This window comes from Silurus meridionalis, chromosome 17 (assembly GCF_014805685.1).
Source record: "Silurus meridionalis isolate SWU-2019-XX chromosome 17, ASM1480568v1, whole genome shotgun sequence".
NCBI classification, from domain to species: domain Eukaryota; kingdom Metazoa; phylum Chordata; class Actinopteri; order Siluriformes; family Siluridae; genus Silurus; species Silurus meridionalis.
The window spans coordinates 1,117,324-1,138,373 of NC_060900.1; the positions used below are offsets into that span (position 1 = coordinate 1,117,324).

The 21,050-nt window shown below is 37.9% G+C and overlaps 1 protein-coding gene across 1 annotated transcript; it reads left to right on the plus strand.

Moving 5' to 3' along the window:
• Positions 1-308: 308 nt before the first annotated feature.
• LOC124400063 (alpha-2-macroglobulin-P-like) lies at positions 309-20,346 on the plus strand. Its single transcript, XM_046871568.1, has 35 exons — positions 309-462; positions 1,282-1,462; positions 1,679-1,835; positions 2,523-2,575; positions 3,231-3,251; positions 3,382-3,550; positions 6,221-6,305; positions 6,514-6,640; positions 7,206-7,320; positions 7,490-7,599; positions 7,702-7,872; positions 8,499-8,753; positions 9,252-9,315; positions 9,438-9,586; positions 10,060-10,209; positions 10,837-10,995; positions 11,239-11,317; positions 11,400-11,523; positions 11,604-11,829; positions 12,707-12,833; positions 13,014-13,135; positions 13,674-13,725; positions 13,917-14,000; positions 14,143-14,319; positions 14,516-14,597; positions 14,890-15,046; positions 15,158-15,232; positions 16,213-16,375; positions 16,841-17,034; positions 17,403-17,621; positions 17,709-17,827; positions 18,943-19,042; positions 19,162-19,227; positions 19,407-19,512; positions 19,659-20,346. The coding sequence occupies exons 1-35, from the start codon at positions 383-385 to the stop codon at positions 19,703-19,705; spliced, it is 4,365 nt and encodes a 1,454-aa protein (XP_046727524.1). The 5' UTR covers positions 309-382; the 3' UTR covers positions 19,706-20,346.
• The last annotated feature ends 704 nt before the right edge of the window (positions 20,347-21,050 follow it).

Below are 21,050 nucleotides of genomic sequence, written 5' to 3' on the forward strand. Positions count from 1 at the left end.
AGTCCCTGGTCGGCATGCAGACATCGTCCTACAGTCTTTTGATACTTCACCTGTTTTTGGATTCTGTTCATGTTTCTCACCAGGTCCAGTTCATATCGTTTCTGTTTCTGTTTCAGGACCACAAGTTTCACTACCTGTGTTTGATTTGCTCATTGTGGAAATAATAATAAAACTCATGGTAGGAATTGAAAGGTAAGAAATGTGATGGCTGTTCTGGAGAAATGATCCAGGAGGGCGGTGCTTACAACAGATGTCTTGCACAACCTTTCTTTTTTTTTTTTTTTTTTGCGTGGGGAATTTGGGTGAGGCAACGATCATCAACGATCATTAGAGCACTCACATCATCAAATCTGGTCAGATCATTTCCAGACTCTGCCTCAGGATGTATCTTCCTGGAGTGATTTTTGCACTTTTATTGCATTTATTTTTAATAACCGAATCTCAGAAGACCTCAGATGACACGTAAGAACTATTTCTATTGTATTTGATGTTTTATTCATGCTGTTTGAGAGCTTGAAGGATGGTGAGATTTTTTAAAGACTGTGCTAAGCTGTCAATCATCAGTCTCTAGTCTAAAGTTTAGTGAGAAATTATTATTTAGCTCTGTTCAAAGTAAAAAAAAATCATTATTAACACTAGGTTTTATATAGAAACCACACAGTCTGATTCCTGAACCTGTGGTGTACGAACTGTCACATGGAGAAAACTGGGAATACAGAAACTGAATTTATGGCCCTTGCATAAAAAGTACTTGCAACATAAGAGTTCTGGACATTATAGGAACTTGGAGAATAGGGAAAACAGGGAATATTTAAAATATAGGGTCCCCAGAATATCATTAAAATATATTTGAATATAATAAAATTATTTCATATAGAAAATGAGGAATATAGAGACTGGGAATAAAGAGACTAAAGAATATGGGAATTGGGAATGGAGAATATAAATACTGGGATATAGGGACTGGGAATAAAGAGACTGGAAATATAAGGACTAAAAGTATAGGGACTGGGAATGTAGAGTCTGGGAATATACAAATACTCTTTATACGGTTTGTTTACATTAAATTATATTCATAGACATTATTTATATTGCTTTAGGACTACACCTTAACTTCACTGAGCTTACGTGTCCTTCACTGTAACATTCTTTGTGATAATTATCACGAAAGAATTTGAAGGGAGATCGGAGATGCTAATTCTTGCTATGAGATGTTTTAGTAACACAGGGCATTCATTAGTAGAAAACAAAACGTTGTCTTCATTTTTTGTTTCCATTCAGGTTTTACATGCTTGCCGTGACCTCCCAGGCTGTAGGGGGTGCCACAGAGACGTTCTGCATCATCCTCAAATCTCATGTACCTGTTTCCCTGGAGGTGACTCTGGAGTTTAACCAAAACAGCAGCAGTCTCTTGAGGGAAGACTTTAAAATAGGAGTATACCACCATTGCGTCCCATTTCAGGTTCGACTCCTTACAATGACATCATCATGACATCATCCTAAAAGTGCAGTGACTGTATCACTTTAAAGGCTTTTCTGAAGAAATGATTTACACTAATGGTTTTTGCTTTAACTTACACACTGGTCCTTTAAGCTTTTCAATCATCTCCAAGTCGATTGAAGTTTCTAATAAATGTTTTTTTCAGACAGTGTGATTTTGATGTGTTGTTCCGAACAGGTTCCTGTTGTACTCAAGGATTCAGAGGCATCTATGAACTTTGAGGTTAAAGGTTGGACCGCAGTGCAGAAGAAAACAACTAACATCCAGATTTCACCTCCAAAAAAGCTGATCATCATCAAGACGGACAAACCCATCTACAAACCGGGACAAATTGGTAACACATCATACGCTTCATCATTTACAGGGAAATGTAATGTTCTGGATCATCTGGGATATGAGTTACAGAGAAATCGCAAAAAGAACAAAACTAACAAACGAAAAGTTACAGTCATCTCCGACGCTGGAGACATTCGCTGCTTCCACATGAAAACTCCTTCATTTCTTTTTCGTTATGTGACACGTGAGATGTTTCTGATGTCTCTGTTCTAGAAACAACCACACTAATATAAACCTGCACTACTGTCAGGGCTGCAGTTATAGACAATTCATCAACACTCAACATCACTGAGCTAGGGTTGGGGTTAGGGGTTGGGGGTTGGGGATCAGGGTTATGGTTAAGGTTCGGGGTTGGGTTTAGGGTTGGGGTTAAGGTTATGTTTTAGGGTTGGGGTTTAGGGTTTAGGGTTGGGGTTTTGGTTATGTTTTAGGGTTGGGGGTCAGGGTTATGGTTAAGGTTTGGGGTTGGTGTTGGGGTTAGATGTTTAGGGTTGGGGTTAGGTGTTTAGGGTTTGGGGTTAGGTGTTTAGGGTTTGGGGTTAGGTTGTTTAGGGTTGGGGTTAGGGAGTTCCTCAAATTCGGCTCTTTCTTCAGTTCCACATCTCTTTATGCTCATATGTCTTTCTGCCTTTAGCTGAATCATTGAAATGAAACATTTCAGACTGAATCTTTTTCTTCCCTGCAGTAAAATTCCGCATCGTCTCACTGGATTCTAATTTTTTCATCTACAGTCAGACGGTACAAAAACTTTCCTTGTTTTTTATGCACAGGGTGTTTAATTTACAAATATTTTTAGAAAGAAAAATATTATAATTGAAAAATATAATATTGATTGATTGCTGGAGTTTGTGTAAATGCTATTAAAGGAAACCAACTTTTGAAAAAATGTCAAACTACACGTCAAAAACAAAAGTATTAATAAAATTACAAATTACAGATTACTAGTAGACAGTAATAATAATTGGAATGTTTACAAAAATCTGTATTTTTAAACGAGAAAATTTTGTGCAATATAATAACAATAAAAAAAGCATAATTATAATAATCTTAATTTTAATTGAACCTAATTGTTTCTGTTGATAAAACATTGAGAATATTTAATGCAATCCAGATCAAATTATCGAGGAATAAAATCTAAAAAACTAATTAAATGAAAAAAAATGAAAAATTAATAAGTAAAGCATGAAGATAATACTTAACCTCAAATTATAAAAAAATAAAAAAGTGTCAAACGGGAAGTTAAAAATATAATAATTAGTATATACATCATTCATTTGTATTGATTTGTAATTATATAATTTTTTTAATTGGAATTATTCAGAATTCATAGAAAGTACATGTTGTATATTTAACGTGATTAAAGGAAATAATGTTTTACTTCTTTTCTCTCCAGTTTCCAACAATAGAGCTGCAGGTATGAAGCCGTGAGCAACATTACATGGATTTACTAATTACACAGGATTAAAATTCTGTGCTCATAAGAAACCCGACATTAATGTTAACCGTCTTTTTACTCTCGTGTTTTGTCTTTTTTTCATTTTCAGGACCCGAACTCGAACCGCATTGGTCAGTGGTTGAACGTCCCCACGCAGAGCGGCCTGGTGGATCTGTCGTATCCCATAAACTCCGAGGCTACAAATGGGATGTATATGATCACAGTCTGGGATGAGAATAATGGCCAGATCATAGAAACCTTTGAAGTCAAGGATTACGGTGAGGACCAGTCTTTATTTATCTCATTTATACAGTAGTAACAAAACATTAACACCAGTCACTATTTTATATTCATATATACAACGTGCCACATCATTATGTCCGAAAAGCAAAAGCAAAACAAAACACATAAAAACACAAAACACACAAGTTCCATAATCTTCTTCTTTCAGCTGCTCCCATTAGGGGGCGCCACAGTGGATGATCCGTCTCCATACCCCCCTGTCCTCTACATCTGCCTCTTTCACACCAACTACCTGCATGTCTTCCCTCACCACATCCATAAACCTCCTCCTTGGTCTTCCTCTTTTCCTCCTTCCTGGTGGCTCCATCCTCAGCATTCTCCTACTGATATACCTCATGTCCCTCCTCTGAACATGTCCAAACCATCTCAATCTCACCTTCCTCACCTTGTCTCCAAAATGTCCTACATGCGCTGTCCCTCTAATAAACTCCCAACGAACATCTCAACATCTTCAGCTCTGCTACCTTCAGCTCCACCTTCTGTCTCCTGTCTACTCAATGCCACTGTCTTTAAACCATCCTTAATACTCTGTCTTACTCCTACTGACTTTCATTCCCCTTCTCTCCAGCATGTACCTCCACCTCTCCAGGATCTTCTCCACCTGCTCCCCACTCTCACCACAAATCATAATTTCACACAAGTTCTATAATGATCTATATAATAATGTGGTCCAGAGATCATGTGACGTGATGCGTGAGGGTGCAATTGCTATAAAATCTGGTGTCTTATCACATATCTGACACAGTCATTTGTCATAAACACGCTGTACTGGACAATGGTTTGTGGACACCTGACCATCACAGCCATCTGTGTTCCTTTTTTAAACCAATACCAGAAGCTTACAGTTATACAGAATACCGCAGTATTACTTTTCCTGTTGTATAACTTTCCTCTTGTAGCCCGAAGGATCAAAATTCTCCACAGTGATGCCCCAAGGTATGCGCAAGGTTTTGCAGGAGACTGAAGGCTCCTATAACAGTAAATGGAAAATCATTCTGAGATGTTGTGTGTTCATCAAGAACATGCAGGTGGGATTGTCAGGTGTCCATATAATGTATGTCTTTATACTTACAAGTACTTTACAGCACACTGATATTCCTTCTTCAGACAGATGTTAAGAGTTAGAGTCAGAGCACAGTGTCAGCCATGATACAGTGTCTCTAGAACATCGAGAGTTAAGGGCCTTGCTTAGGGGCCCCAAGAGTGGCAGCTTGGTGATACTGGGGCTTAAACCCATGACCTTCTGATAACCCAAAACCTTATTTAATCAGCTACCACCTCGATGTGCTGAATATGTGAACTTTTGTTGTATTTTTAGTAAACACATTACAAACAAAAGTAAATATACATTCAGCAGGTTTATGAGCAGGTGTGTGTAATTCCATCATTATCCCCCTGACAGGTAAGCAGCTCAAATCTCTCGGGCTAATTTTAGGTGTAACGTTTGCATTTGGAACCTGTTCTTCAATATGAAATACAATACAATCAGAGGCATAAAGCGAGCTGTCAATAAACTGTGAAATTAGGTGTGGCCTAAATCAAAGATATGGTACATTCTTCACATAGTTTGTGACTGATGATCAAAGATTTCTTGGACAAGACTTGTGAAGATGAAGAACATTGTCCATGAGGTAGGAGCATTTGTGAAAATGTCCTCAATCAAGAGAAGATTACTCCGGAGTGTTTCACCAAGATGATACACCACTATAAAGCTCAAGAACCAGGAAGGAACCGCCTATAATCTTAGGCACACCATGATATTTTACAGTGTGGGTGTGTATGACGACCTGTAGAACTGGTTCTCTTGTATTTATTAATTATAAATAGCAGCAGGATGACTTGTGAAGTGCACAGGGTGATGATATTTCCTTCTCACTGGGTGGAGATTCACGCTGCACCTGGAAGATGATCTGATTGTAAATTTTGAAAGTGACCCAGAACTTCGTCTTATGGCAATGTCTTATTTCAGAAGTCAGAAGATGATTAACTAATTAGAAGTTCATCAGTTTAAACTGCAGCAACACCAAACTGGTCTTCTGAGCAAGGCCCTTCACCCACTGCTATAGATGAGATAATTGTATGCATGCCAAATACTATACATGGAAATGCACTCACTTGCCCAGAAACCAGTTGAGCAGCATTTCATTGAGTTCACATGCTCTCTGCACGTTCCTCTGAATGTTCTGTTGTGATGGAAACGCTAATGTATTAGAACAGGCGCATTAATTTGAATATCTGTCAAAGCTTCTGTTATTGAGAATTAATCACAAATACAGTCACCTAATGAGAATCCAGTTGAGCTGCATTTCACGTTGCTGAAGGTAAGACTGGAAGTTCAGGAAGTAACATGTGCTGCAGTGAAGGCCTGGCAGAACATCAGCAGGCCAGAAACCCAGCATCTGGTGAGATCTTTGGTGTCCAACTTCAGGCAGTCTCATGACAGATTTGGTGTCTAATAGTGTGATCTTGTTTCAAATAAAAACTTTCTGCACTTTTACATAAACAGTTCACAGATCAGCAGTAACTGGTGCTTGGACACTTTGATCACCGGTTCTGGCTAAAACTTTTGACTTTATTGAATAATGGAACAAAAATGAGATCTTCTTGCCCTCTTGAAAAACAGCAACGTTTGTTCTCTCATACAGTTCTGCCCACGTTTAATGTGATGGTTCAGTTTCCTTCAGTCATCACCATCCTGGACACGGAGGCTACTCTGAGAGTGTGTGCCATGTGAGTGATCAGTACACACTTCTGTTTCAGTTATTATAAAATAACTACCACATGTTTACACACTTTAATTAATTCAAAATTGAATAATAATAATTGTATGTATTTATTTAAAGAATTGTTTCACAATGATTTTTTTAAACTTAAACACATTTCCACTGTCATGGTATAAAATCCTTTCTCCACTGTATTTATTTTTGCATCGTGGCAGATATACGTACGGGAAGCCGGTGAATGGGACAGTGAAGGCTGTCGTCTGCCAGAATGGGATCAATTACTGGTGGATCAGACCATATAGAACACAGGCACCAAACATCTGCAGAAATTATACCATGCAGGTCAGTTTGCTTTACACTGAACTCTGAAAAAGCAACACATTTTAAAACTAAATAAACACATATGTCTATTAAACTTGGCAGATGCGCGTTTCTGTGACTGACATTTATCTCATTCCTACACCTGAGCAGCTACGGGGTTAAGGGCCTTCAAACCCAGTGCAATGCCTTAACCACAAGCTACCATCTGCCTCTTAAACTTTACACCCAAATATAAAGCTTTCCATTCACTTTACTGTAACTTACACATGTACATGGAAAATATTCTCCCAAATTCTCTAGATTATTTGCCTGATCATTCTTCCCACAATTTTCCTGATCATTCTCCCAACAGTTCTCTTGATCATTCTCCCGACAATTTTCCTGATCATTCTTCCGACATTTTTCCTGATCATCCTCCCGACAATTTTCTTGATCATTCTCCCGACCATTCTACTGATCATTCTTCCGGAGCCTTTCTCCTGATGATTCCTGAAGGAATTCTAACCTATTTATTACATGATGCTAAACACAATACACTGTAATGATTCTGTCATGGCATTAATGAAGGATCTTCTTCCTGGTTTAGACTGACAGGACAGGATGTGCTCAGCAGGTTATAAATCTAAAGGAATTTGCGTTAAGTGATTCATCGTATGATAGTGTCCTCAGCGTTCAGAGCGATGTGGAGGAATACGGTACAGGTGAGAGATTTCTATTACACTTAGAGCCCAGGTTTTGCTGCAGGAACAAAAGAAATGTGTTGAGAATTAAGCTGCAATAAATGTATCTTTTAATATTTATATAAAGCAAATAAATAAATTAACAAACAAACAATTAAAACCAATATATTCTATATGATTTATGTTGTAGGTGTGATTATGAAGGCTTTTGGATCTGCCGGTATCACAACTCAAATCATCACACTTACATTCCAGGATTCACCTTCAGTGTTTAAACCCGGAGTAAAGTATGTAGGAAAGGTAATGATGATGAACACTAGTTATCTGATCATCAGTCAATAAACATCAAGTGACTTTCTAAACTTGCAGCCATCATCTGACAGCTCTGTCCTTCTTCATTAGATTAAAGCCACAGACGCAAACTCCAATCCTGTGGTACAGAAACCGCTGCTTCTGAAAGTATCTATCGCTGATACTCTAAATTCAAGACAGGAGCTGATCACAGACGATGGAGGGATTGCACAGTTTTCCCTCGACACTGAATCCTGGAGTCCAGAGCTTGTTTCTCTGTCGGTGGGTGGAGCCTTTATTTCCGTTTTTACACTTTTTAATAAATTCCCTACATCATTTATCAGTTTTCTTCCACCATGAAATGAAAAAATTGATTATATACAATTTTTGTTTGGGGTCTAGAAAAACAATAAAATGAAATACTTTCAAACTGTATAATTTATATTCCTAATAAGCAAAATAAAGGATAATATCTGGTGTGTTTTTTAATTAACATTAGAGTAAATATTGATAAATCAGAGTTACTGTTCCCACAGTTTTTCAATAACAGTGTGTCCTGAAGAGTTTTAAAGAATTGTGTGCAATTTTTTCCATTTATTTTGATGTAATGTTGGAGAATGTCTATGAAACGAGTTAATTCCTTTTCTCAGTTACGTTATAGCAGCTATAAACGCTCATTCTCTCGGCAGCCTCTGTTTTATACCTTATAAAGTGTAAACTTTCTGACTGTTACAAACAGCTGACACTGGAGACTCCTTCCATAAACAGATTAGAATTAGTGCACTGATAAGTAGTAACCCCAAGATTGATCCATGTTGCAGAAGATGAATCAACACCTTCAGACCAAATCAGAATCCAGAACTCAACAGCTCTGTGGTTTTGTTTCCTGGGTTTCTCTTCATTTTTAGGTAGATGTTATAGAGACAGAAGAAGGCACGGGAATAATTGTAAACTCCGACAATCTCCGCACGCCAGTATACCCTACAGGCTTCCTCTCTCTTCAGCCGTTTTACTCCAAGAGCGGCAGTTTCATTGAGTTTGTCGCGAGCTCGGAGCCGTTCAGCTGCGATAAGATTGCCCAGGTCGAGGCTCAGTACGTGATACGTGACAATTCATGCAGACCTTTCAGATCAGACCAGGGGGGCTTGTACATCTTCTACATGGTGAGTCTCGCTTTCATTCTAAAATTCTAACATTGGAAAGATGGGATTTCAAAAAATTTGGTGATTAATACAACTGCAATGTTTAGATTTTTTATTTATGATTAATTCGTTTTTGTAAAATGACTCGACTTCACACAGGACCTGCTGTACTACAATTTATTTGAATAAAATTTCATTTTAAGGCTTTTTTTCTCTCAAACCAAATAATCTCTGTTATTTTATACTGTAAAAATAAATAAATAAAAATTAAATAATAATGTTTATTTTTTAGTTCGATCTGTTTGTTATCAGAAATGTTGTTCATATAGAAATACAATTCAAATAAATAAAAAGGTGTGAAGCAAAACTTTATTATGAACTTTTTCAAATGTCCAATCAAATCCACCAGCCCAATTTTTTAGTTTGTCCAGTCATATTCATCAGTCCAATCATCTGTGTTCAATAGCAGTGTGTATTACAGTTACTTCAACCAGCCTTGTTCTCACTGTGCTCCTGTAGGTGATGTCCAAAGGACATTTGTTTCAGCATGGACATCTCTCGGTTCCCTTCACCTCAGGACAAGGTTTGTAAACAATCCATGAATTCCAAAAGCTGAATCTTAATTCATTATGAGCTCATTATGAGCCAGCAAGTTAGATGATGATGAAGCTGATGTCCTGCACACAAATCTGATCTGTTTTGTAGCGGAGATCAAGGGCAGAGTGTCTCTGCTCCTGCAGAATGTGGACAAGTTGTCCCCGGTTGCTCAGGTGGTCCTGTACACTCTCCTGTCTAGCGGTGAGCTGGTTGCAGACAGCATGAACTTCCCCATTCAGCCGTGTTTAAAAAACAAGGTCAGAAACAAATACATGGATTTTATTTTGTGAATTTGTTGCTACAAAAACAAGTAATTATATTTACCACATTATATCTCATATTTAACATTCAACTTTGCTGACTGTTTTTTTCTGGTCCAGTCAGAGATTTTATTTTTGTAGTGGTTTCCAATAAAGCAGGTGATAAAAAGATTTTTATGCATAGGTGGGAATCAACAAATAAAATCCACAAAGCTGTTGGTTTCTTGGTTTCTGAGAAAGTTCAGTTAATGAACAATATCAGAAAAAAATGATGATCTGAATCCATCCGAATCTGTTTAACTGAACTTCTAAGGGAAGATCATCATAAGATCATGTGAACCTACACACCTAAACCATCACCATGTACAACACCCTCTAGTGGCTGAAAAACAAAACAACAGCAACAATAATAGTCAATAATATTACATCTATTATATATAATTATCTTCATTGTTGTCATGATTTTTCAGGTGTCTCTGAACTTCACATCTCCCTCTGAGCTTCCTGGAGATCCGACCTCCCTGGTTCTGAAAGCTGCTCCAGGTTCCCTGTGTTCACTGAGAGCTATTGATAAAAGCCTGCTGCAGCTGCAACCAAATAATGACCTTAACATCGAATCTGTGAGTACAAAAAGTTTATTTTTAGTCACTCGTCTGGTTCTGGATGTGTAACACTGGAGCAGGTGGAAGATCAGTGGTTAAGACTCTCTGGGTTACTAATCAGAAGGTGAGGGGTTCAAGCCCTGGTATTGAAAAGCTGCCCATGTTGTGACCTTATATAAAAGAGGCGAAATAAAACCTTAAAAAAATTTATTACTCAGATATAAAATAAAAAAACTAAATTTTTTAATCGCCAAACATTTATTTTACTGATGCACCGAGTCTCAAAGCACCAAAATCCGCCATGATGCAACATCCGGCTATTAAAGCCGTCCGTGTGGAAACATAGCAAAAGTTTGGTTTGGTGTCCTGATGATTTACGTCATTTAAAACACCATCATTACTTTACAACGTTTACAAGAATATTTATTCTTCATGCTTTATGTTTAGTTTCACTAATAATAAACACACATTTGCATAAAATTTGCATTTAAATACATTTTCTTAACGTACCTATTATTAATCGTTGTCCTGTTTGGTTGCCAGAATGTTTTTTCACGCTGGACTTTTGAACTCCAATGTAATGAATAAAACGTATTAAAAAGTGACACATAATGAAGAATAACGTCATGCTACCTGTTATTTCAGTTGTTCAACATGCTGCCTTTTAGACTGTTATCCGGATACCCATTCAGTACCTATGAAGAGGATTCGTTCACATGCCAGGGTCAGACACCTCTCCTCGATCAGGGATTCTTCGGTATTTTTCCTTACACTGGAAAAGTCGACGCGTACAACATCTTTAAAGTAAGACTTTTTTAAACAGTGATTTGATGCAGCAGTTTAGCAGATATACAAAATACCATTGTATTCCAATGCAAAAGATTCCAGATTCTTGGTCTTTTGTGGATTTTCCACTGCATTCCATAAAGATGAATATTAAATAGTCACTGGTGTTCAATGAATCCAAAAACTGAACTGATGACAAATGTCCATATGTAATGTTACTCCATGTGTGTGGTTGTGATACTGTTCTGTGTTTCTCTTGAGGATGTTGGAATCAAGATCCTGACTAATGCTGATATCAGGAATCAGTCTGCGTGCTTTGGGAATTTTCCGATGCGCCAGCGTGAGTTTTTCCGTCACTTTTTCATTGAAACGTACAGAATTTTAGATTGTTTTATATTTAAAAAGTCTTTTTCCATTCACAGCTCAACAATTTGATCTAAAGAGTTTGATCGGCAAAATAGGAGTAGGAACTATAGAGCTTTCAATTAAAAGGGTGATCCGCAAATATTTCCCAGAGACGTGGATCTGGGATCTGGTTTCAGTCAGGTGTGTCCTCGATGTTCTTTAAGCTGATATTCCCTCTTCTTGCGGTTTGTGTTACTGAGTCATTATTAATTCCTGTATAGTGAGTCTGGAGAAGCAACCGTTAGTACAACGGTCCCAGACTCCATCACGACGTGGCAGGCTGACGCTTTCTGTACTTCACCTATCGGGTTTGGAGTGGCCCCGAAAACCGAGCTCACTGCCTTCCAGCCTTTCTTTGTGAGCCTCACCATGCCGAGCTCCGTCATCCGAGGAGAAATGTTCACACTGAAAGCCACCGTCTTAAACTACCTCCAAAGCTGTATAATGGTGAGCTGAGATGTTCCATCTTGTTATATTTGCTCAATCAATGTCACTTCATATGGATGTGTTCAATAGCTGCATTTCATTTCAACTCAAAGAACATGATATTTGAATGGATTTCAATTTAACACAATGATTCTTTACACACAGTAAAGTCACTACTTAGTGACTGATTTTTAAAAAGAACCCAATACCAAATCTTTTAACATTTTAGACCATGTTTAGCTCCTAAAACTGTCCTGCACTCTAAACACAACTCCAGATTACATCACAAATGCTGGTTAAACTCATCACCAGAGTTTAGACTGAGTTGAGCTTCCACAAGCTGATGCTCTCCTTTATTCTTAACATCCATTCACTGCTCTCCTTTATTCTCAAAACCAGAATTAGCATCTCCATTATTCCAAAAACCCAATCACCTTCTCCATTATTCTCAAATCTCAATCATCTCCATTATTCCTAACACGTGTAAGAAAGAAATTTACAATATTAAAAAAAACAAAACAAGATGCAGATGATCAAATAAAATCAGATGAAGAAAGTGCTAATTTAAGTGCTTAGTAAAATAAAAGTCTTCAATCTTTCTTCTTGAAGGTACATGTGCTCTTCTATATACAAGAGCAGATGTTATGGATCTACTTTTTACAGATGGCAAAAAAGAGGGGTGAGATATGAAAGTATCGTCTAGAGCTTATGGAAAGGAGATCCAGCAGGCAGGAGTTGGGATCACTGAACAGATCTTCATCCTCTATGTAACATGTATTGCTTTGCAAAATGTGTCTGAAGACAGTGAGCGATTCTGCTCACACATCTTCACCGGGAATAAAGAGTTGGTTTTGATGGAATGATGGACTGTGTGTGTGTGTGTGTGTGTGTGTTAAAGGTGGAGGTGAATTTGGCCGACTCAAACCAGTTCTCAGCAGAGATTTCCATGAACTCCAAAACCACATTCTGCCTGTGTGCTGACGAGGGCTGGACAAGCTCCTGGACCATCAAACCACTAGTTCTGGGTATGTTAATCTTCTAAACTAAAACATCATAGAGAATTCTGGAACACTTTCTAGATATTATGAAAAAAAAGGACTCAAGAAAGAAGCTGTTATTTGCATAACTGTGTAACTATAAGCTGTAAATTGTATATCTTCTGGTGCTGTTGATGTTCTGTAAGAACTTTTGGCTGTGTGTTGTAGGGGAGGTGACGTTCACGGTGACGGCCGAAGCTGTGGAATCATCGAGCCTGTGTGGGAACAGTGAAGTTTTTGTACCAGAGAAGGGACACATCGACACAATCATTAAGACACTGCTGGTGCAGGTGATTATAATTTGTACTAGTATTTCTACTGGAAATGAATAGTAATTGAGATGAATTCTGGTCTTGTGCAGCCAGTAAACACTTACAGGGTACATCATTTGTACAAGCTAATTGTTTGTAGTTTTCATTATTTTTCCGTTATTGAGTAAAGAAGCATGTAAATATGTTAAAGCAGAAGACGCAAGCGCAAATGTTTTTTAGTGAAAATCCGAGGTTGTGTCAAAAAGTTTCGCTCTGTTTACAAAAAAAGGTCTTTATTTATTTAAAAACATAAGTTCTAAGTAACATGTAAATGCAGTAAAATGTTAAACTTAAGTAGGAAAGAAAACACTGGACCTAAATAGTGTGAATAATCAGGAAATACAACTCAGGTGCACAAAATCAGAAAATGAAAATGATCAGAAAATTCACACAGTGTGCAATGGTGTGCTCTGGTGGCACAGAAGGGTGCTGTCCAAGGTCCTGACCCATCCTACAGCACTGTTAATGCTGTTGTTATTGTGATTATTGTATTTATTTATTTTGCTGCAATTTTCAGGCTGAAGGAACCAAAGAGACGAAAACCTATAATGAGCTTCTCTGTCCAACAGGTCAGACTCACACTTTATTTTTTTACCTCTAAATACAGAATTAATTAATTTTTTTAAGAATTGTTTACTGATAGCACTTTTATTATGAATTAAAATGTGATCTATTTGCGCTTTAATGTTTAAAATCTTGTTCAGGAATCCAGTTTGGTAGTTTGGAAGACATGGTTTGTGTGTATTCCATCTGTTGTTAGGAGTACAAGTTGAGGAGGATGTCTCATTATCTCTGCCTGATGCAATTGTGGAGGGTTCGGCAACGGCTTCAATCTCTGTGTTGGGTGAGGGAAGGAACTGTTTCTTTATGGCATTAAAACAAGCTTATAAATGAATCAAGCAAGCGTTCATTTTGTAACACACTCATCACAATCCAATTAAAACTACAGAAACATGATCATGCTTTCCACACCCTCGTGTCTGCAGGAGACCTGATGGGCCGATCTCTACAGAACCTTGCGAGTCTCCTGGCAATGCCGTATGGTTGTGGAGAGCAGAACATGCTGCGTTTCGCCCCCAACATCTTCATCCTGGAGTATCTGGAGAGCACCAACCAGCTCACACCTGCAATCAGAAGCACAGCTGAGACCTACCTCGTGAACGGTGAGAATCTTTAAGATCTCTGTGTGTCTGTAGAGTCCAAAATGAAAGAATAGGAAATGTATGTAGTAAATCCACAGCTGTGTAATACTGAGGAAATGGTGTGATGCTTTGTGACATTTTTTGTTTTTAATTTCTTTTGAAATCAGTATAAAATATTTAGTTTACACCAACTTTTGGTTTCTCATCTCCTGCACAGGATACCAGCAAGAACTCAGCTACAAACACACTGATGGATCTTACAGTGCTTTTGGAATGAACGATGAATCAGGAAACACATGGTGAGTTGTTTGTGTGTGTGTGTGTGTGTGTGTGTGTGTGTGTGTGTGTGTATATACCAAACTAATAATTGTTAATTGATGTAATTCCCTTAACTCATATTATCAATTAGCACTCACTCGGCTGATATCACTCCATCATGATCAGTGATATTAAACTCAATTTCTGTGAACTTCATTTCATTCAGGAACAAAATAAAGTTATTGTTTAAAAATTAAAACACAATTGTATTTATTTTCCAAATAAAGGTTGTGATTCTTGTTATCTGGAAGCGTTGTGTGTTTGTGTTTTCAGGCTCACGGCGTTCGTGATGAAGTCTTTCGGGAAAGCGAAGCAATACATCTTTGTAGATCAGATGTTTGTGGATCAGGCGAAGACTTGGCTCGGGAACCAGCAGCAGGATAACGGATGCTTCGCCTCAGTGGGACAACTCTTCCACAGTGATCTGAAGGTCAGGAGACGTTTCTGAATCTGATCCCATATAGAGATAGAGGAGGATATTTAACTCTGCCTGTATCTCTCTCTCTCTCTCTCTCTCTCTCTCTTTCTCTCTCTTTCTCAGGGAGGAGTAAATGATGAAGTGACTCTCTCGGCGTACATCACCGCTGCGATGCTGGAACTTGGTAACACAGTTACGGTGAGTAACAGTTTCAATGACTAAATTCTTCATGCACTTGAGGACACTGAAGTCAATAAGACAGAGTACATGTGTGTAGAGTTGGTGAAGGTGGATGAGTTCAAATCCCAGTACGACTGTACAAAGTAATGGAGAGTGTGTTAGAGAAGTGAATAAAAGGGTGAAGAAAAGGGTGGAGAAGAGTGACAGCAGGTGTGATGCATCGATTTAAAAAAGTGTGCATCGTATTGGAATTTGTATCGTGATTTATCGTTTTTATCATATTTCAGTAAAAAAAACTTTATTTCTACATAATTATTGATAGATGTGCTCTACTTTTATTATTTAGGGGGTGACTAATATTATAATACAGATTAACATGGCAGAGGTAGAGCTGCATCTTCCTGCAGACACAACAGGAAATGAACGTCTGGTTAGAGGACGCTGTAAAATGATTTGCTGTCTGCCTGAACCGAAGAAATAAATTGATCTGTACCATATTGAAATGCGGAGCATCGTATTTATTCTATTGCATCACATTGTATTGCAATCGTAATTGGGGCAAATCATATCGTATCGCATCAGTAGCTGCTTCATATGAATCTTTAATGAATGGAGATGAAGATCACTAATCAGAACTGTTCTCAGGCTTTGGTCTTTCTTGGTCCTGAGGGAACGTTGTCTGGTTTCACCGTGTTGTTGGAATGAGAATAAAAGCCTACGTAGTTATTTGACTTTATTTGACTTAAATCCTGAGGAACTTTTCAGTTAATATATGAATAAAAATATGGTTAATGTGTAATGCTCGTATGGTCATCATCAAAAACCAGACATATATGAGTGTTAGTTTCACAGATCATTTATCTCTGATGACTGATCCAAAATGAAGGTACTTTATAGGGTACAGAAAACAGCATTTCGCTCTCGTACCATCAAGAGCATCTTTAGGATTAAATAAGATCAAATATAACATTCTAAATGTAGTCATTTGCATTTCGCAGGATCCTGTGGTGAACCAAAGTCTGGCGTGCCTGAGAAACTCATACGCTCAGGTGAACTCAAACTACGCCAAGGCTCTCCTCTTCTACACCTTCACCCTCGCTGGAGATCAGGAGATGAGGAACACACTGATCTCAGATTTGGATTCAGTGGCCATAAACTCAGGTTAGATGCTTCAACTTCTATTTATTAAACAAAAAATCCAACTAATCTCTCCGATTAAACTGCTCACATTTCTCCAACAAATGGCTGAAGGCTTTAGTAAGTCAGCATGTGATTCAGATTTTTATAGGAAACAGGAAAACACAGATCCGTTAAATATTTTCAGCAAATAAAACTATTCACAAAAACGTGGCTCCATTTTTTTTTTTTGGTAGATTCTGACATTTTTGGAGAATCATCTTTTCAGTTTTGCTGGTGTTGGGTGGACGGCTGGTGTTTGGTGTTTGCTGGGTGCTGAATCTGAATGTGTTGGTCACAGAGGCCAGACAGTGTGTGTGCATTCAATGTTTAGTATCTCATTTGTTGATGCGTACAAGTGTTTATTAATGCTGATATTTAAGATCTTTGCTGTTGGTTTTTTGATAAAAATTTTGATGAGCTGCATTATTTCTCTAAAATCTCCCTCAGAAGGTGGAAGGCACTGGAGCAGAGAGAATGATGGGTCAGTGATGGACTCTTTGGAGGTGGAGATGACCTCGTATGTGCTTCTGGCTCTGATGTCTGGACCCCTGCTGTCTGGGTTTGATCTGGGTTACAGCTCCAGCATCGTCTACTGGCTTTCCCAGCAGCAGAACGCCTTCGGGGGCTTCGCGTCTACACAGGTATAAATCTTCAGCACGTTCCACATGACACAAGGGGAAAAATTATTGTTAGATATATAGTTACAGTATATTTGATATTAGAACTCCATGATCATCTATTAACATATTTATTTTATATTTTATATGATTTGTGTAAATCCAGAACCCTAAATGCAAAATGTAAACATGTCGGTATAGTAATAGTTCTGTGGGCTGTTGATGGACATGTTGGTTTTGATGGGCTGTTGATGGACATGTTGGTTTCCCAATACAAAAATGTGAACTGTAACCATCTAATTAACTTAATTTAAATAATTTAAAGTAACTGAAATGAGGACAAATGTATAAATACTCTAACATTTCTATCTGATAATCTATCCATCATCTAGGACACTGTGGTGGCTCTCCAGGCTCTGGCCAAGTACAGTCTGGCCACCTTCAGTCCAGCAGGAACTGTTACTGTTACTGTAACATCATCACCATCAGGACAGATGACCACGTTTATCATCAATCAGAGTAACAGGCTGCTGTATCAGGAGAGTCAGCTTCAGGAGCTTCCTGGAGATTATAACATCAGAGCAGAAGGTGAAGGCTGTGTGTACGTGCAGGTCTGTACATCACCGTTTCACACGTTCCTCATTCATCTCAGTACCTCAGGGTTTAAACATGACAAAGTGTTTTTTTTCCCGTTCCAGTTCACTGTGCACTACAACATCCCTCCTCCACCTGACAGCTCTTCATTCCTCATCTCAGCCTCAGCATCTGGAAACTGCCAGGATCCAAACTCTCCTCTGCAACTGAACATTACAGTCATGTGAGTTCTACTGCAACTTCCATAATCTACACAGTGACAGCAAACAAGAAGCCAAATCATCATTTATGAAAGCAATGCAGTAGATGTTATTTTCTAATGTTATTATACAATCAGAGGACAGAAAAATGCTGCCCTGTGAGGAGAATCTGAAATCTGATTGGTTAAAGGAACAGAGATATTTCTTAAGGAGACTGTGGTAAGAAGTCCAGCAGTACTGACTCTGAAGGCTCTGGGCAGATTAGATCGACATGGCAGCACATAGAGTCTGAAATCTGATTGGACAAAAGATCTCACATCCACATACACGTACTGGAAACAGTGCAGCCGAGAGAAACGCTACGACATGAAGAGAATAAACTGATGAAATAAATTCATACAATTTCATCAAACAAATATTAGAATTTAGGTAAATGTAGGTCAGTGCCTCTGATAGTGTTTAGACCAGCAGAGAAGGATTTACTGACCCTCACCACCTGCTACTGGATAAACGTGATCCAGGTAGAACAATGAAATGACACTGAGAAACAACGTCCTGATGTTCATTGAAAAAATTACAGTCCTTCAATCTGGTGTTAGCATGAGCATGGCTTAAGAATACTATAAACAGGAAGTGGCCATTTTTAATTAGATGTGCTCAGTATTCGGGTGATGGTTCCCTCTGGTGGGGTGGAGGAGGAATTGCAGTGGGAACCATTACAATACCAAAATGAACCAATCAGATTAAAGAATTGAAAAGGTGTGATTCATTAATATCTTTCTAAAGCTGAAATCATGAACTAACTTGTGATTAATCGCTTAAAACTTAATCGCACATTTGTATTTGTTCTACATGCACTTTAAATTAATGTTTTTCAAGTTTTCAATACTCTAATCAACATGTGCATGGACAAATATGAGTCCTTTATTTAAATGCTTCAGTAAAACAAATATTTAGTGATTCAAGATAATTTTTTGAGTAAAGTAAAGATGTTGTGAATAAACGTGTGTTGAGCTGCAGGTTTGATCACATCTAACATACCTGATTGTGGATAATGTCGAGCTCATATTCACATGTGAGAACGACATGGTTGATATCCGGTCAGAATGTGAGTCATTCATGATCTTTTCTATTCCAGCTATATGGGTGACCGGCCAAAGACCAACATGGTGTTAATCGAAGTCCAGCCACTTTCTGGGTACAGGGTGGACGTGAATCTTATGAACCAAATTTTACACGTAATGTAGATCTTTAATCTGGAGTAAAAAAGCGTGTTTATTTTTCTCAGTACGTTAAAATCTCGATCTTTTAATATTGAACACATGAATATTTCTGAGGTAAATGTTTGTTTTTCCAGAGGCATGAAGAATCTGTGAGACGTGTGGATCAAACTGATGGCAAAGTCATAATCTATGTGGATGGAGTAAGTGTACACACACACACACACACACACACACACACACACACAAATATACTGATTATTATTATTATTTTTTTTATGTTACACCAGCTTGTTTATTGCTATAAAACGAGTTTTATTCATTTGTACATAATAAACACAACAGAAGAATAAATTAAATTTCATATCTCCGTCTGTTCCAGCTGACGAAAGACAAGATGACGGAGTACACGCTGTACATGATGCAGGATGAAGTGGTGGTGGACCTGAAACCAGCCGTGGTGAAGGTTTATGATTACTACGAGACTGGTACGATCCGTCTGTTCATCCTGATCCTCTTTTATCTGTCCATCGCTGAAACACACCACCACCCTCACACCATACCTGTGATTAGTTTCAGTTCAGAATGATGACTGATAAGAGACTGATTTCAGGTTTTTTTTCTCCTCCTGCAGGTGATGTGGCTGTAACCGACTACTCCTTTCCATGTGTGCTGCCCTGAGAAGGAGATTTGTAATGCAGTAGCATTATTAACTTTAGGAACGTTAGGAAATTCACTGTATAGCTCACTTTAAACATTTAAACCAACATGTAAAGCCCTAAATGACCACAGTGCTGTAAAGAACGCACTTTTTTCTTAAACGTTTACTTAAATAAGTTAAATCACTTATGGTGTTAGGAAGCTTACTTTACTCTACAGTACATATCGTCTGCTGACAATTCCTTTTTGGGTTTATAAACAATATTAATAAACATGTATTTATGATTCCAGTCTTGAAAAGAAATGCTGATTAAAATTCTTGTGACTATTTTTTTCCCCTAGAATTAATCAGTACCACATAAATGTAATAATATCACCAAATCTAATGCTGCTAACTAACACCAGCATCTTAACTGCTAACGCAGCATTACCGAGTTGGTTTTACTATTGATTTTATTGATTTTCCTTTAGGTCCCATAAGATTCTCAACCACTTTCATTATTTTAACATCAAAACCTGTGTATTTCTCTTTATGTTGCTTTCATGCATTTGCTGCTTTTTTCCACAAGAGGGCAGTATTCTTATTTCTCTTTCTTCAAGCTGTTAAACATGTGAAATAACAACACATATTAAATACATAAATAAATAAACTCTATAATGATCATTCCTCTCACCTGGATCTTGCTATTAATCTCTTGAATATATATATATGTTTGTGAGACACGTGCATGTTCCTTTCGATGCAAAAACTCGGTAATGTAACTCTCTGATGATTTCCTTTGACCAAACAAACATAGAAATGTCCTGGGATTTATTTTCACTGTAAACTCCTCCCTGAGAATGAAGATGAGCTTTACACACTCTCAGCATCTGAACAGTTCATTTATCCAAACATTCAGCTGAAATACTTTGCTAAATTACACGTACAGAACTCAGACATGCGCTTCAGATCATCGTCTTGTTGTACGGTGAAGTCGTTCCAAAGACCAGCCATCCAGACGGAACTGCATGGTGTTAAAGTATTGAATGGGATCCATGTTGGTTCTGGATTCCTTTCACTTTCCAGAACTTTCCCTGCTCCAAAACAACCCCAAACCATTAAACTGTGAGTGTGGGGGTGAGGGAGTCTGATCACATCTTCTCTCCTGGTCTACCTCTTACACAAGTTCTACTTCTTCTGTTAGAGACAGAATTGGTCCCATTTGGACTCAAAGTCTTGTGTGTTTTTATCTTTTAAATGCTAAGATTCCTCATCTTTTAAATTCAACTTATAATTTGAGATAATTAAAGAATTTTTCTTTAGTGTTTATAAAATGATCATCTTTTTCTAGATTTCCCATTATTTTATCGAGATCACTGGTTCATT

Excerpts from the sequence above, each read along its gene's own strand:
- LOC124400063 (XM_046871568.1), top strand. The coding sequence starts at position 383 with ATGTATCTTCCTGGAGTGATTTTTGCACTTTTATTGCATTTATTTTTA. Across the intron at positions 3,551-6,220 it reads CTTTGAAGTCAAGGATTACG|TTCTGCCCACGTTTAATGTG; the intron begins GTGAGGACCAGT and ends TCTCTCATACAG. Across the intron at positions 16,376-16,840 it reads TTCAGTGGCCATAAACTCAG|AAGGTGGAAGGCACTGGAGC; the intron begins GTTAGATGCTTC and ends AATCTCCCTCAG.